Here is an 18,027-nt window from a genome sequence, read left to right on the forward strand (position 1 = left end):
ATTTACTAATGCATTTTAGGCAACACTGCTTACTCCATGAATGCTGAAGCTCCGCAGCACCAGAGCATGCGCACTCCCGAAACATGGCGGCGACTTCACTGACTTTGCTTTGAAAATTTTCCCTCCAAGCTAATGGAGCCGATCACTTCGTTATTACATGCTATTGGAGGAGAAAAATATTTTATGTTACAGTTTAATTTTGATCGTGGAACTAGCGTCCTTCCGTCAGCTGCTGGGACTGAGAGTTACCATGCAGCAGGCAATGTGTCGGGAACCTTGCCACAACTTGTTTTTTAAAGTCTGTAGTTTGTTTAATGAGATGGTCACTCACACTTTATCTTAACTGCTAACTTTGTCAGTGTTCCAATAACATCAATACTAGCTAAAATGTTTTGTCATCTCATCCAATTGAACGCTGGCTGAGTTGTCAGTGAGGCGCAAATATTGTATATATTAGATGTGAGAGGTATCACTCTCGTTTATTTTTGTTGGCCAAACTGTTGCACTGAAGTACATGGTTGTTGGAGAATAACAAAGCTGGTTTATTTGACTTTATCTTCATTAGCCAAACTGCTTTGTGTTTTATATTGATATCAAAACGTAAACACCATCTTTTGTACATTACTTGTGTTTTTTATTCCGCAAAGTAATTACTTTAATACCCATTCATGTAACATAGCATTTTGTTAATGTTTTATTGTGTATAGTTAATACCTATACGACATATTTCTGCTCAAACGCTGAATGGACCTGTCCAGACACAGCATGTACATGTACACACATTAGTACATGTAAATGTATGTATATAACTTAAAACATACCTCTATCTATGAAAATGTAAAATAGAGATAAAGGCATCATGTAACAAAAAAGCTGATAAGATGATACTATTAATGAACAATAACACAAATATTTGTCTTTAAATATATAGATAACATTTATCTAGAGCATTTTTATTAGATATTACAAATTACATGATGGCGTCGCGTTCACACCCCAACACTGTTTTACCAAACATAATGCATAATCATGATTATTAATCTTAATTATTAATTTGCCAATAATCGTGCAGTCCTATGTGTAAGACTAGACCTCATATATGAACACTAATTGTATCTACATGGACAAAAAGTACAGTTACGTCTACTGGCGATGGGGGTGCCTGGTGACGGGGGAAGGATTGAATGCTCTGGAAGCCCCTAGACGGGCCCCTGCACAGTAGCGGCACAAGGTTATAATGGTCGTCAATAGCTGGGATTTTGAGTGGCAGCTATTCCCGGTTACCAAATTTGCTTCAGACACCCAAAAATATGAGCACAACATGTTTCAATAACAAATATTTGTAATTTAACATGCAGAAAACATTATCAAATATGTATAAATGATTAATTAAATGGATTAATAAACATTTACCATCTGAATCTGTTGAAGCTGGGAATGAGAGCGGAGGATGGGAGAGTATGAAATCCGCTACACTACCTTGATACCGAAGTACATGTCAAACTACTTCCTTAACGTAAATGACCGCCATAACCACAACACCAGGGGGAGCTCCACTAACCACGTTAAACCCAGATCCCGAACTAACAAAGGTCTTAACTCATTCTCTTTCTATGCCACATCAATGTGGAATGCGCTCCCAACAGGTATAAAAGAAAGTGCATCTCTATCCTCCTTCAAAACCGCAATAAAAGTACACCTCCAGGCAACTTCAACCCTAAACTAACACCCTCCCCGGATTGTTAATAATCAAATGTAAACAATCAAATGCAGATACTTTTTGTTATGCCTTCTGATCTCTCTCTCTCTCTCTCTCTCTCTCTGCCCACTACTTGCTGTCCATATCCTACCAAGTCAGACCTACACTGTTCCAATATCCATTTCTCTGTTCTCAATTGTTGATGACTGATGATAACAACCAAACCTAACCCCCCCACCCCCTCCACACCCCGGATTGTAAATAATGTAAATATTTCAATGTGATTATCTTGTGTGATGACTGTATTATGATGATAGTATATATGATAGTATATATCTGTATCATGAATCAATTTAAGTGGACCCCAACTTAAACAAGTTGAAAAACTTATTCGGGTGTTACCATTTAGTGGTCAATTGTACGGAATATTATATATTATATATATTCACCGTGCAACCTACTAATAAAAGTCTCAATCAATCAGTCAAAGTAACTCAATAGGGTTTCACTCCTTCTTTATCAAAGCGCTGGGATTTGTAACGTTATTTGGTTCCATGGTGGCCACAGAATTTTACAAGAGCAAACTGACTAGTTTGTTGGGCGCACTGTTTTGCCGTTAATAACCAAAGTTGGTATACGAAAACGGGGAACCTTATAAGCCGAAAACACGATCCTACAAAGTGGAACATACAAAATCCTAAGGCGTCCACTGTCTGATATTTGTTCACACTCTTTAAAAATATAATATAGTTCATTATAAAAGCAGCTCGAGCTTACAAGACAGAGGTTCTAAAAGACATGTATAGACCATGTCCATCTAATTCCTCATACATCATTATTCATTAGTTAATTCTTTATTTATTTAAGTCCAGTACATCCATATCGCAAATCAATCTTTAATTATGTATTTCATCTGCCTCCAGCCTGCATTAGCGGGATAATGACGAGTTAAATGAATTGTGTTGATTACCCACAGCATTATGGAGTGATGGAAAGCAGAGGAAGTAGAAAGTAAGTACCGATACGGTATGTAGGGGGTGGGGGACAAACATGGGTGGAGAAATTACTCAGTGAATGTAGTAATAAGACAACATTAAGACAATTAACAACATATTGGCTTGCTGATGTAAATCTCCCACTGGTAAAAACAAGATTATTACTATTAAAAATCATTGCCCAGAAGCTTGGGGGCCTATGTTACTACATCAATCTGGAATGAATGGAAATACACAAACACCCTGACTAGTGCATGCGTCCAAACACCTTCCTGCCTACAGTGCTACATTGTCAGAGAGACCGCAGTACAGCAGGACACACACGTACACACCCACACACACACACACACACACACACACACACACAAAATCAGCCTGCTGATGCTGTATCAGATCATGCACCATGCAATTTAGTACACAAGCAAATTAGAAACAGACTTAATGATACCCTTCCTGTCTGTTTCTTTCAATATAGTGCCCTACATAACCTGCCTCCTGAAAGTGCTTGTTACTTTGAGAAACATATTTCCGACAAGATTAAAACAATTCTCTTTTGCATTGGTAAGTCCATCCATCCATCCATTTTCTACCGCTTGTCTCTTGTCTCAGCTGCATTCGGGCGGAAGGCGGGTTACACCCTGTACAAGTCGCCACCTCATCGCAGGGCCAACACAGACAGACAACATTCACACTCACATTCACACTAGGACCAATTTAGTGTTGCCAATCAACCTATCTCCAGGTGCATGTCTGTGGAGGTGGCAGGAAGCCGGAGTACCCAGAGGGAACCCACGCAGTCACAGGGAGAACATGCAAACTCCACACAGAAAGACCCAGGATCGAACCCAGGACCTTCATATTGTGAGACACATGCACTAACCCATGTCCACCGTGCTGCCTGCCTTGGTAAGTGTTGTACTAAATGATATACTGTACAGTATACTGTGTGAGATGTTACAGCAAGTTGCCATAGTGAAAACATTCAAGGACATTGCACAAACGAGAACTATTTGTAAGATGATTCTAAGGTGTAAGGATACGCCACAATCACGATTCAGTCCTTACCTCGTTTTTAAGTTCATGGTTTAAAGAAAACAAATACAGTAGCTTTCACAAAAATGAGATTGTCAAGGTCAGGCCTATCCTTGGCACAAATTCTAGCCATGACTTCTGTTTTTCATAGCTTGGGCTGCACGGTATTTGTGTACCATATTGGTACACAAGATTGTTGCGACTTGTCACAAATACATTTGTACTAGATCTATTGGTACCAACACAAATAGATTTGGACACTACCCTCAGCAAATGTAGCTTGTTGTTACAATTCCCTATTGCAGGTGATATAAATCACATTACTGCACTTCTTAAACCATCTGATTCTCACCTGGTCTCTTAGAGATGAAGTGTATCAGTGTTGCCAACAACTTAGCAGCTACATTTAGATCAGGGGTCACCAAACTTTTTAAAACCAAGAGCTACTTCTTGGGTACTGATTAATGCGAAGGGCTACCAGTTTGATACACACTTAAATAAATTGCCAGAAATAGCCAATTTGCTCAATTTACCTTTAACTCTATGCTATTACGGTATTAATAATTAATGATATTTATCTTTGTGTAAACACTGATCATCTTAATGATTTCTCACAATAAATATATATAGAAACAGATAAATATCAATATGCAACACTTTATTTTTATATTTTCTCTAAGTGTACATTTTTCAAATTGAACATTTTCAAATGATCACTTCTAAGACAGTCTTGTGAAATCACAATATCCCATTTTAACTAGCTAGCCACTAACATTTTTAAGGAAAGAAAGAAAAGAGGAGAAAACACGAAAAAAATGAAAATTACATTTTGAAACATAGTTTATCTTCAATTTTGACTCTTTAAAATTCAAAATTCAACCGAAAAAAAAGAGAAAAACTAACTAATTTGAATCTTTTTTAAAAAATTAAAAAAAGAATTTATGGAACATCATTAGTAATTTTTCCTGATTAAGATTCATTTTAGAATTTTGATGACATGTTTTAAATAGGTTAAAATCCAATCTGCACTTTGTTAGAATATATAACAAATTGGACCAAGCTATATTTCTAACAAAGACAAATCATTATTTCTTCTAGATTTTCCAGAACAGAAATTTTAAAAGAAGTTCAAAAGACTTTGAAATAAGATTTAAATTTGATTCTATAGATTTTCTAGATTTGCCAGAATAATTTTTTTGAATTTTAATCATAATAAGTTTGAAGAAATATTTCACAAATATTCTTCGTCGAAAAAACAGAAGCTTAAATGAAGAATTAAATTAAAATGTATTTATTATTCTTTACAATAAAAAAAATTATTTACTTGAACATTGATTTAAATTGTCAGGAAAGAAGAGGAAATAATTTAAAAGGTAAAAAGGTATATGTGTTTAAAAATCCTAAAATCATTTTTAAGGTTGTATTTTTTCTCTAAAATTGTCTTTCTGAAAGTCATAAGAAGCAAAGTAAAAAAATAAATGAATTCATTTAAACAAGTGAAGACCAAGTCTTTAAAATATTTTCTTGGATTTTCCAATTCTATTTGAGTTTTGTCTCTCTTAGAATTAAAAATGTCGAGCAAAGCGAGACCAGCGTGCCAGTAAATAAATACAATTTAAAAAATAGAGGCAGCTCACTGGTAAGTGTTGCTATTTGAGCTATTTTTAGAACAGGCCAGCGAGCGACTCATCTGATCCTTACGGGCGACCTGGTGCCCTCAGGCACCGCGTTGGTGACCCCTGATTTAGATAGTAATAAGACCCTTTGCAGTCCTGTACAAAACACTGAATATGTTCAATATGGGAACTTGCTACTGAAAAATATGATTACAAACACATGTACTGGGGGTTGGAATTGGGGGTTAAATCACCAAAATGATTCCCGGGCGCGGCCACCGCTGCTGCCCACTGCTCCCCTCACCTCCCAGGGGGTGATCAAGGGTGATGGGTCAAATGCAGAGAATAATCTCGCCACACCTAGTGTGTGTGTGACAATCATTGGTACTTTAACTTTAACTTTAACTTTACTGCTACACCTTGGGATGTATACCGAGTACTGGCATTTTTTGGTATTGGTTCCTAACTGGGTCGGTCCTAGAGGACCCTTAAAATTCTGGACTAATGCTACGGCTAGTGGCCATTTTAAGGCTATTTTTTTAAATCCAGCTGCCCCTGGTTTAATGACACGCGCGCGCTGTCACATTCATTTAGGTGCCGTTGCAACGCATGAAAAAAGACACAGGGAGGATCTTATAAGGCTGGGTGCTTATATGGTCATGATAAATTTGAAGTCCGTCACAGTGATCAACTGTGATGATTTATTAACTCGATCAAACATGGCGGAACAGCCAATCAGAGTCGACCTTTTACTGGCCCACATGCTGTTACAAGGTAAGCAGAAGTAAACAGATAGATATGAAGAGAATGACCAAACTTGGAGCCCAACGCGCAGCAGGGGGAATATAAATAAATGTCAGCAATAACTTGGAGTTATCTAGGCCACCATGATTTACGCGTCATTGGAATCGTGGACGGAATCAAGGTTCACTAAAAACAATCTAAATGCAGAAAGTTGTGGAAATTGTCATGATGTGACTGAGATGCTGTCGTTGAGAGGAACAAGGAAAATCATGTTTACGGGGACTGTACACTTGACAAACACTCATCTCCATGCATACTTGCCAACCTTGAGACCTCCGATTTCGGGAGATGGGGGGGTGGGGGCGTGGTCGGGGGTGGGGCGGGGCGTGGTTAAGAGGGGGGGAGTATATTGACAGCTAGAATTCACCAAGTCAAGTATTTCATATATATATATATATATATATATATATATCTACATCCTGAAAATATGCAAACAAAACTGTATTTAGATAATTGATACTTCAAACTTGCATAAATATAACATGAATATAACATAACTTGGCTTGTGAGAGCTTCAAAATGTAATGAATAAAATGCTAATGTTGTTGATAAACAAGCAATTATTTTAATAATTAAATATGATAATTTTAAATTAATTATTTCAAATATGTTTATTTAAATGTAACGGTAGAATTCTATGGCTGGATGTAATAAGGAGTCAGAAAAAATACAATTCATTTAGTTGTTTTTAGCAAAATATAGTAAACATTTATTTAGTTGTTTTTTTTAAATTAATAAATATATTTATTTTTAGATAAGATAAACATAATAATACAATTTATATGTAGTCTGAATGATTTAGTTCTTGTCACCCTGTTGTCCTCCCGTCGTGAAAAAAAGGCTGTCCGCATGGAGCTGGAGGGGGCGTGGCCTCCAGCTCCGGCTGAAAATCGGGAGATTTTCGGAAGAATATTTGTCCCGGGAGTTTTTCGGGTGATGCACTGAAATTCGGGAGTCTCCCGGAAAATTCGGGAGGGTTGGCAAGTATGTCTCCATGGAGCCTAGCAAGTCGAGGGCCAGCAGTCTCGCCGACAGCTCTGTACCCTACTCGGGTCATCTCTGTGCCTGCCTCCCCGGACACGCAGTCACTTCAAACTATGAAACTAACTCCAACATACAGAGCAAACAGTTTCCAAAATAACTTCTACGTGTCAGGTGATGTGTTTCTTTTGCAAATTGGATGACTGATTGTAGACCAACAGATGTGTGACAAATACTGGGCTACAACTGCGAATGCTAGGAAGTTGTGGACGCGACCACAGATCTTCATTGGTAAACTCGTGATAACTTGACAGATTCTTCTGCTCAGTGGGTTTGTGGTTAGAGTGCCGCCCTGAGATCGGTAGGTAATGAGTTCAAACCCCGGCCGAGTCGTACCAAAGACTATAAAAATGGGACCCGTTACCTCCCTGCTTGGCACTCAAATCAAGGGTTGGAATTGGGGGTTAAATCACCAAAATGATTCCCGAGCGCGGCCACCGCTGCTGCTCACGGCTCCCCTCACCTCCCACGGATGGAACAAGGTGATGGGTCAAATGCAGAGTGTAATTTCACCACACCTAGTGTGTGCGTGACTATCAATGGTACTTTAACTTTAACTTCTTATACTATAGTTTGATTGCCAAATACTAACTGATACATCTGTGTGTGCTTTCTTTTACTTAAAAACATGTCACTTTGTTATGTTTTTTTGCTTTTTCTTATTTAATTTCAATTTTATTTTTTTTTGCTCAGAATGTTAATACCATGTTAAACTAATCCATAGTTTGATTTGGTTTTGATAGCGATGCTTAAAACTGTCGGGTTAAAAACAATGTAAGCAATTGTGATTTTAATCCAGATCGGATTGGTATTTATTTTTGCCCTATCGCGCAGCCCGAAACTCTGATAATCATCTTGGAATAATCGCATATAAAGAAGCAACAGTTTGTAACAACAATATTTCCTCCTCCAAAGTCCTTCAAAGTCACACATGCTAATAAGAGTTAGAATCAGTTTGAAGTGAACGTGCTGTACCAAACGGCTGCTACTGCACTTCATCAACCGTACAGTGAAAAATTCAAGTAAAATAATAATCACTAAAACAGCATGCCATCCACAAGTCTGTAGTCACCATCTGACGTCACTCCATTGCGCCTTGTTTGCGTGGCATCACAACACACCTTGCTTAAATGCACACCCACGTTACATGCTAATGAATTGTATTGATTTATATTTGATATAATCAAATCATGTATGAGGTCTGTGCACTGTACACAAATGCCATAACAGATGTGCTTGTCTGTTGCTGGTGTAAAAGCATGGAATTCTCTAGACAAAGGCTTAAAAAGTTGCAAGAATATCTTTGAATTTAAAAAGAGTTACAAAAAGAAACAACTGGAATTATATCAAACTGATTTTTGATTTTGATTGGACATGTCATTTTGAAAATGCTTAAACAAACATTTTAAGTATTTTGGAGTTCGGGTGTTGGTGGAGGGAACAGTGATAAAGTAATCTAAAATAATTTGTGTTCAAAAGGAGGCAGATAAATATAAGAATAGTATTCTTCCATCTGCTCCTTTCTGATCATGGAAATGTATAAGAAACAAAAAACAATGAATGGCTTGTGAATATGCATTTTCATGAAAGGAATAAAAATAAATGATGACAAATGCCATACGCAAATATTATTTCCAGCTGAATGTAATTGTATTGAATAGGAAGAACACAGTGATGGATCGGTGTGTTCTTTACAAAAGTGGTCACCAACCTTTTCGAGCCCAAAATCCCTGGTCTCAGCCAAAAAACGAAGCAAGATCTACCAAGGAGAAGGTGTGTTTTTGTAATGTGCCTAGGGCGGGGGTCGCGGCTCTTTAGTTCCTGGAGCATTTTTTAAAAAAAGGATTGAAAATTTAATTTTTTGTTTTAGTATGTTTTTTGTTTGAGGACAAATATGACACACACCTTCCTAATTGTTAGAAAGCCCACTGTTTAAAATGTTTGTGTGTATGCTTCACTGATGAGTATTTGGTGAACATTTTGTTCTACTAATTTTGTCGGTTTTTGAACCCAACAACAGTTTGTTTACATGAAAAAATCTTCCACTCCTTCTCCGTCTGATTTTGTCCACCAAACGTTTTATGCTGTGTGTGAATGCACAAAGGTGAACTTTGTTGATGTTATTGACTTGTTGAGGGCTAATCAGGCATATTTGGTCAGTGCATGACTGCAAGCTAATCAATGCTAATATGCTATTAAGGCTAGCTGTATGTACGTATTGCATCATTATGCCTCATTTGTAGGTATATTTGAGCTCATTTATTATCCTTTACTTTTATCGACTTTGTATATAATTTAGTTTTTCATGTTTCATGACACATTATCTGTATGGCTGCATTTCAGATAGTTGTTTGTGTGCCATGTTGTTACAAACCACAGCAAACATTACCTAGCTTACCAAAGATTGTAATTAATCTGTTAAAAGAAGACAGCCTGCTGTTTCCTTTAACTTGAACACACACTTCTATACCTTTGGCCATTTCTAAGACAGTAATTTCCAGGAGTTATCTCACCTTCTGAGTAGCCTATGATTACTAATGTTTTCTAATGTTGTAAAAATGTGTAGAATAAATATTACATTTCAACATTTTTGTCAACAAAGATTTGCTTCAGCCTGTGACACATTTTGATAGTAGGCTAATATAGCTACTATAGACACTTACGTCATGTCTTCATTATAACACTTAAATAAGGCCTTTAAAGTCATTTTTGATAGTAGGCTAATATACTGTAGCTAATATAAACACGTCATGTGTTGCCTTCATTATAAGACTTATACACAGCTTTTCTTTTTTGCGGCTCCAGAAAGATTCGTTTTTTGTATTTTTGGTCCAATATGGCTCTTTCAACGTTTTGGGTTGCCGACCCCTGGCCTAGGGCCAATGACATAGGAGTCACGGACCACCAATGGCCCCTGTGCTGCACTTTGGGCATCCCTGCTGTAGAAGCTAACTGTTTAAGGCTACTATAGTCCTAGCACTGTACTAAATTTGTTCATCTTATCGTCACATATGGGACGCCAGTCAGGTTACATCAGCACCGGAAGTAGTAAAATCAGCTGTTCACTTGCCGTGTTTTCCTGTGTGATGAAGAGTGGATAAACAGGGAAGTCCTTGTTTCATCATATATTACTGCCTTAGCACATGTTAATGTTTACTTTTGTATATAAATCAACATAACATCCATACTGTGGAGAAATGTTCACGGACTCTATTATTTGGCTTGTTAGCGTCCTGTTGCAGTCCAGCGATGATGATGATGATGACAGCGGGCTCCGTGACTGACAAACGGCCTTACTTTTATGGAACCTTACAGTTTGTGGTAGGCGTGGCAGAACTTACAGCAGAGCACCGCATTGCTCGAGAGAGGAAGCCGGTTGATTGCTTCCCACAAAGTGTGGGCGTCTTTATAATGATGCGTCCCCAAAATGCAAGTCCTCGCGTGCAGGAAGATTCTGGAAAATGTCCGATCCTTGCAACAGTCAGCCTTAATGCATTGTTGCAGCTCGATGGTTTATGAGCACGTCATGAAATACGCGTTTCCGAGACGTGCGGGTGAAGTGTGCCGCCATGCTCGGGGGTGTGTGGCCGCAGTGTCGGGAGTGGAGGATGTGAGGCTGAAGAGAGAGAAGCGAGGCGTGCGAATGTGTTCAGGGGTTAAAATGCGTGCTTGTTTGGGGGTCTGTTAGTCACTCTCCGGGTGGGGGCGTCACTGATGTCATATTAATACATGCAATTGACCATTAGGGTCTCAAAGATTGACTGGTCGATCGCGATAGACGAGTTGGCGACCCCTGCTTTACAAGATGATGACATAACAACTGCATTGCACTTTGCACTGCAAACAGTTGACTTGTTTTAAGACTTCTAAAGCAGGTGTTGATAAAAGACTTCCCTTCTGTGAGATGTTACATGCATGATGTTGGTGGTGTACAACCTCTTGTGCTAATACAAATGTTAATAAAAAATGACTTTTTTCACATATTTATTTACACCATCCATCCATTTTCTACCGCTTATTCCCTTCGGGGTCACGGGGGCGCTGGAGCCTATCTCAGCTACAATCGGGCGGAAGGCGGGGTACACCCTGGACAAGTCGCCACCACCAATTACCGTATATTTCGGAGTATAAGTCGCACCGGAGTAGAAGTCGCACCTGCCGAAAATGCATAATAAAAAAAGAAAAAAACATATATAAGTCGCACTTGAGCCCGGCCAAACTATGAAAAAAACTGCGACTTATAGTCTGAAAAATACGGTACACATAATACCGATAAGAGTATCAATGAATACCGGTATCAAAAATCTATATTTTTATTGATATCGGTATAATATCAACGATATACATCCCTTGATACACCTCTATAACAGATGTGTATAATAAGCGTATAGGATTTAATTCTTACCAGGTGTGACCTCTACCAGAGTGTCTTGTCTCTCAGGGGGGAAAAGGACCTTTGGTGGCTGGGTGGTCTGAAGAGCTAAAAAAAAAAAAAAGGGACATTTTGAGTTAGGTCTGACATCACGTAACAAGTTTCTTTCCGTTTCTTCATCATTTATCCAAATATTCATAACAAGATTCAAATATCAAGTTAGGAGACATGAGAAACATTTTTGTTTGGTTTGGTAAAAGGTGCAATTTAGTTCAGTTCAGTTTCAGTTGAATTCGAACATGCATACGATACAATGGAATTAGGGATGTCCGATAATGGCTTTTTGCCGATATCCGATATTGTCCAACTCTTTTGGATGCTGGTGGGCCGTTTCTGGCCCGCGGGCCGTAGTTTGGGGACCCCTGATTATAATGATCAATTACTTCCATTCCATTTACATTAACTGAGGAGTATTTTTTGGAATGGAAGTAATTGATCATTATAATTAATTACTTTTTAAAAGGAAATATTCAATACAACTACACCGGAAGTTAAACCGCTGTAGTTTATGTAATTAGTCACCAAGAAAAACAAAACTTGCTTTACTTTTTTTTAAAACCTTCAAATATCTGACATGTTTCTTTTAAGAAATGTTTCAAGAGATCAAAATAGTAAATTAAGTAGTAAACTAAGATATTTGCGTATGTGCCGTTTAAAAGGTTGTGCCTCATGTGTGACGTGTGAAAGTAGAGTTTTGTTAACAGACTGCGTGTTGTGTGAGTTAGTAAAGGGATTCTACTTGCTTGAGCGGCTGTATCTCTCCTTGAATTAAAACAATGCGCCGCAATAGCGTCACTTACACCTTTATTTTGTAATGCTGTTATTCATGAGGCTGACAACGGCGACTGAAGTAACAACTGGAACTAATCGATGTGGAACATCAGTCACTTTGAACGGAGGAATGATCTGATAAGAATAAGCCAACAAATGGCAGCTCTGCGGTCCGTGTCTTGGTCGACACGATGTTAGATTTGTTTGCAAGTTGCACGTCAAGCTCTGCTGGAGGGTTAGGAAGGAGGTAACAAGATGGCATGGCTTACGTGGGCGCCGTGATGGTGCAGCACAATGAACCCTCTAATTATGTCTATTGACCAGTCCAGCTAATTACTAAAACCAGAATAGAGCTGGCTTGGATGAGCTCTCCTTTATATGGACTTTGCCTTTCAAATCAAGTTTGACCTTTTCAACGCCGGCAGTGCAGGAAAGTCCAGCACATAAGGTCAGACGGACAAATAATCAACACCGTCTGCTTTCACATCTTCTCCGACAATCTTTGCAATATTCCAATCTGGAGTTTTTCTTAAACTTCAAGCGGAGTCTGAATGAGTATTTGTGTCATCAGATATTGACATATGTGAGTGGCAGACAGTTTCAGACCACAGAAAGTGACTTTTACATGACTGAAGAGGACACCAGATGCTGCAAAAAGACTGAAACAAATAATCTTGCGGCTCTGCTCAAACTAAATGTGTTGAACCACATCTGAGCTCCCTTCCGCTGTTTAATTTTCAACTTTCAGGGCAGAAACCTTCTTGGAAAAAAGACAAAGGTCATTAATTAGATTTGAAACAATATTCAGAATCCTGAGCTGACTTTCTCAACATGATGTTAATTATTCATGCTCTGTGGCATATAATGTTTTCTGCTGCAAATGAAATTATCTTTGAATTTTAGAGATCACTTCTTTCTGACCCTCTGTGCTTGATGTTCAGTGAAACAGAAATGTACCATTTCTTTTGACATTTGTCACATTACACTTTCCTTGCTGTACACACAGACTTGGCATTGTCTTTTGTCAGAGCAATTTATTTTTAGCACAATACAGATTCGGTATAGTTATCTTTTGTCTCGGTCACATTCAGCATACCCATTTTCAAAGGCTTTCCAGTTTTTTTCTTGGCAGATGAAAATAACTGCTGGACTCAACATGCGTGCCACTCAATGCACTCATCTGCGAGCGAATTGGCATCCGAAGCAGATCCTCAACATATTTGAAGGATGTTTGTGTACAACGTTATTCAACCATAGAGATTTGTTAAAATGCAAATGAAAGCCAACTTCAGTGTGACTGTTTCTGTGAACACGCCCTAAGAGGAATACAAACCTAACTGAAAAACAAGAGTCACAAAATATTATCTCATTATGCAACATTCAGCAAGTATAATCAGATACTATGTTCTGCATTTGCAACTGCTTTTGACCTTTAGGGAATCATATAAACTTTCACAGTAAGCAGAGGACATTTACTATGTATACAGATGTGCACTGCGTATTTAGAAACATTTACAGTTTCATTTTATTCTGTCAAAATTACAATGTATTAACACCTGTTTGTTTAAGCAATTACATGTTAATTATGTGTGCATCAGTGAGTTTGTGGTCCGAGTTAGGTCATCAAGTGTAAATTAGCAAACTGTAGACATGCAAATAAAAACAAGTGATGTATGTGTGTCTACATGCAGGGTTTTTTGTACAAAACCCAAAACCAGTGAAGTTAGCACGTTGTGTTCATCGTAAATAAAAACAGAATACAATGATTTGCAAATCCATTTCAACTTATATTCAATTGAATAGACTGCAAAGACAAGATATTTTAATGTTCGGACTGAGAAACTTAATTTTGTTTTGCAAATATTCATTAACTTAGAATTTAATGGCAGCAACACATTGCAAAAAAGTTGGCACAATGGCATTTTGACCACTGTGTTACATGGCCTTTCCTTTTAACAACACTCAGTAAACGTTTGGGAACTGAGGAGAACAATTTTTGAATCTTTTCAGGTGGAATTCTTTCCCATTCTTGCTTGATGTACAGCTTAAGTTGTTCAACAGTCCTGGGTCTCCGTTGTGGTATTTTAGGCTTCATATTGCGCCACACATTTTCAATGGGAGACAGGTCTGGACTACAGGCAGTAATCTTTTACTATGAAGCCACGCTGTTGTAACACGTGGCTTGGCATTGTCTTACTGACATAAGCAGGGGTGTCCATTATAACATTGCTTGGATGGCAACATATGTTGCTCCAAAACCTGTATGGACCTTTCAGCTTAAATGGTGCCTTCACAGATGGGTAAGTTACCCATGCCTTGGGCACTAATACACCCGCATATCATCACAGATGCTGGCTTATGAACTTTGCGCCTATAACTATCGGGATGGTTATTTTCCTCTTTGTTCCAGAGGACACGACGTCCACAGTTTCCAAAAACAATTAGAAATGTGGACTCGTCAGACCACAGAATACTTTTCCGCTTTGTATCAGTCCATCTTAGATGAGCTCGGGTCAAGCGAAACCGGCGGCGATTCTGGGTGTTGTTGATAAATAGCTTTCGTTTTGTATAGTAGAGTTTTAACTTGCACTTACAGATGTAGCGACAAACTGTAGTTACTGACAGTGGTTTTCTGAAGTGTTCCTGAGCCCATGTGGTGATATCCTTTATACACTGATGTCGGTTTTGGATGCAGTACCGCCTGAGGGATCGAAGGTCCCGGGCATTCAGTGTTGGTTTTCAGCCTTGCGGCTTACGTGCAGTGATTTCTTCAGATTCTCTGAACCTTTTGATGATATAACGGACCGTAGATGGTGAAATCCCTAAATTCCTTGCAGTAGCTGGTTGAGAAATGTTGTTCTTAAACAATTTGCTCAGGCATTTGTTGACAAAGTAGTGACCCTCGCCCCATTCTTGTTTGTGAATGACTGAGCATTTCATGGAAGCTGCTTTTATACCCAATCATGCCACCCACCTGTTCCCAATTAGCCTGTTCACCTGTGGGATGTTTCAAATAAGTGTTTGATGAGCATTCCTCAACTTTCTCGTCTTGTTGACCCTTGCGCCAGCTTTTTTTAAACATGTTGCAGGCATCAATTTCTAAATGAGCTAATATTTGCAAAAAATAGTTAAGTATCTTGTCTTTGCAGTCTATTCAATTGAATATAGGTTGAAAAGGATTTGTAAATCATTGTATTCTGTTTTTATTTACGATTTACACAACGTGCCAACTTCACTGGTTTTGGGTTTTGTATATTGAAACTATTTAAACCTAATCATGACCACGACACGTACAACAAGTGAACACTGGAGGAAATATGGAGGTGATCTACTGTTCTGGAAGATTTTCAGATTCAGAATTTAGATTTTATAAGATTTTGTCATAAATCCATACAGTGGTGTCAAACTCGTTTTTATTGAGGGCCACATCGCAGTTATGGCTGATTTCAGAAGGCCGGTTATAACAGTGAATATACATATGAATATAAATGTACAATTATCTCATGATATTGATACACAATAGCCTGTGCATTTTAATTATATTTTTTACGTACACATTGATGGATTACTTGCTTTGAAATCATACGTCAAGGTGACAAGCAGACATTTCAGTATTTCTATTTTTTACACAAAAAATGTAATACAGTATACAACAATATTTGTTGCATGATCAGATATTATTACAATTTTAAATATATGCCATTTCATGCAGTATATATTGTTTTCCTGTCAAAGTGGCGAGAACAAATATTTTGAGTAAAAAAGATGAAGTAAAGTAGTTTAATGACTCATATTTTTTCCAGGCTTTTAATTGGTGGGCCCCCCCACCAACACCCGTGATCTAGAAGAACAATTGTAAGGTCAGAAACCCCTTATGTTAGAAGACTCTCAAGTCGATTAATCCATAAATGTATTTTACCTAGTGATCTGTCTGCAGACTATGTAATGGACAATACCTCATGTTTCCTTTTGGTTGACTAAGGGTGTGCTGACATGAGAGCAAACATGTCATGCTTGGGCCCCACTTCAAGCTAAAAGTTTGTTGTGTTCAGGGCTGAGATCCATGCTAAAATTCAGAACACATCCCCTCCTTTGGTACAATTGAAAGCAATGAGCCAGTGTGGTTCTGCCTGATTGCATGCACATGCATGTGCATGTGTGCGATATAGCCAAGTCACAGAATGACTGCTATGCGATCACTTCTTGCATGTTCTTCATGATACCCATCATATTTTACAAATAAAATACAAAGACCCAAAATTATCCAAAATCACTTGCCCATTCCAAATACATATGTGTACATAATAAAGACAAAGTAATGCAATTTAAAAAATAAATTAGCTGTTGGTGAGATGCTTCCACATGACTAGACAAATGAAGGTAAACAGACGCCACAAATACACTACTCAAAAACAGTACAACACAGATTATCGCACAACGTTTTTCACAAAGATATATGTCACAGTTTCATCATTTTAGTTGTCCTTTGACTTGTCACATCAGAGGTCCTTCTTGAAAGAACCCCTCCCATTAATCCAAGCTCAAGACTGGGACGCCAGAGCTCCATTGGCTGGATGATGAGGAACTGGCCTTGAATAAACCTGTGCTGATTTCACAAAAGACATCAAGCATTGCTGCACGGCCAGTGCATTAACTGCCTTGACAATGTTGGGATCTTCCCTTGGAAAGGGCAAAGTCTTTCCAGGTTATTTTGTTTTAATGGCTTGCCTGAATAGGGCGAGGAAATTCGATTAGAAGATGAACAATTAATTTTACAAATGTACAAACATTAGCAATAACAGACCGTGCCCGTCACCAACCTTTTCGAGCCAAAGCAAGATCTACCCCTGTATCAACTCATCAACTATGTTATATATACATATATATAATAATGTGTGTCACATTTTATTTCATTTTTGTGTTTTTTAAAGACAAAGCTTTGTGTTATTATTAGCTGATGTCAACATTTTGTATTTCTCTCATTGTGATTTTTGCAGTTTACCTAATTTGTTTGTTTTTTTGTAATGTGCCTAGGACCAGTGACAAACGAGTCTTCTTTTGGACTTGTTATTTAATCATGGCGTTACTGTATACATATAATAAGTGTCATTAGAGAGCTTTGCTAGATATGCTTATATACTGGATTATGTTTAGCATGAGATATTGTTTGGTTTTATCACACTTCTTTCCCTGTTACTGGGCTTGGACTATTTAAGGGAGGCTGCTCATTTAATCGGAAGGGGGCATAGGTAAGCTTGTTGTGTGTGGAGAGCTTGAATAGTGTAGCTGGAGTAGTGTTTAAAGTGATTGGTGATTTTTGAGCTGCATATGTTTTTTTCCATTCCTGAATTTTGTAAATACTTTATCTGTTTTGATATTTACTTTTCATTTTCACTCCTTTTGCACTGTATACATTTTAGCTGTCATTTTGCTGTCACTGCTGTCATTTATTTGGGGTAATAAACATCACCAACAATAATAATTACATGTATCTTTTTGAGCAAACCCACAAAAGTTGTATTAACATGCTAAATATATGCTGATGATTGGAGGAGAAGATGCAAATATTATTATTTAGCACACTCATTTTAATTCATCAGCACCAATCACAGTTTTGCAAGCACTATTTTGCATTTT

At 38.0% G+C, this 18,027-nt stretch overlaps 1 protein-coding gene across 1 annotated transcript in view; it reads right to left on the reverse strand.

Moving 5' to 3' along the window:
• The window catches only part of il1rapl2 (interleukin 1 receptor accessory protein-like 2), a 647,587-nt gene that overhangs the window by 111,425 nt on the left and 518,135 nt on the right, over positions 1-18,027 (reverse strand). Inside the window, exon 7 of the mRNA XM_061927700.2 lies at positions 11,593-11,667. Coding sequence (XP_061783684.1) covers positions 11,593-11,667 — 75 coding nt within the window. The remainder of the gene's footprint in view (positions 1-11,592; positions 11,668-18,027) is intronic.

The sequence above is a fragment of the Nerophis lumbriciformis genome, linkage group LG35 (genome assembly GCF_033978685.3).
Source record: "Nerophis lumbriciformis linkage group LG35, RoL_Nlum_v2.1, whole genome shotgun sequence".
NCBI classification, from domain to species: Eukaryota; Metazoa; Chordata; class Actinopteri; order Syngnathiformes; family Syngnathidae; genus Nerophis; species Nerophis lumbriciformis.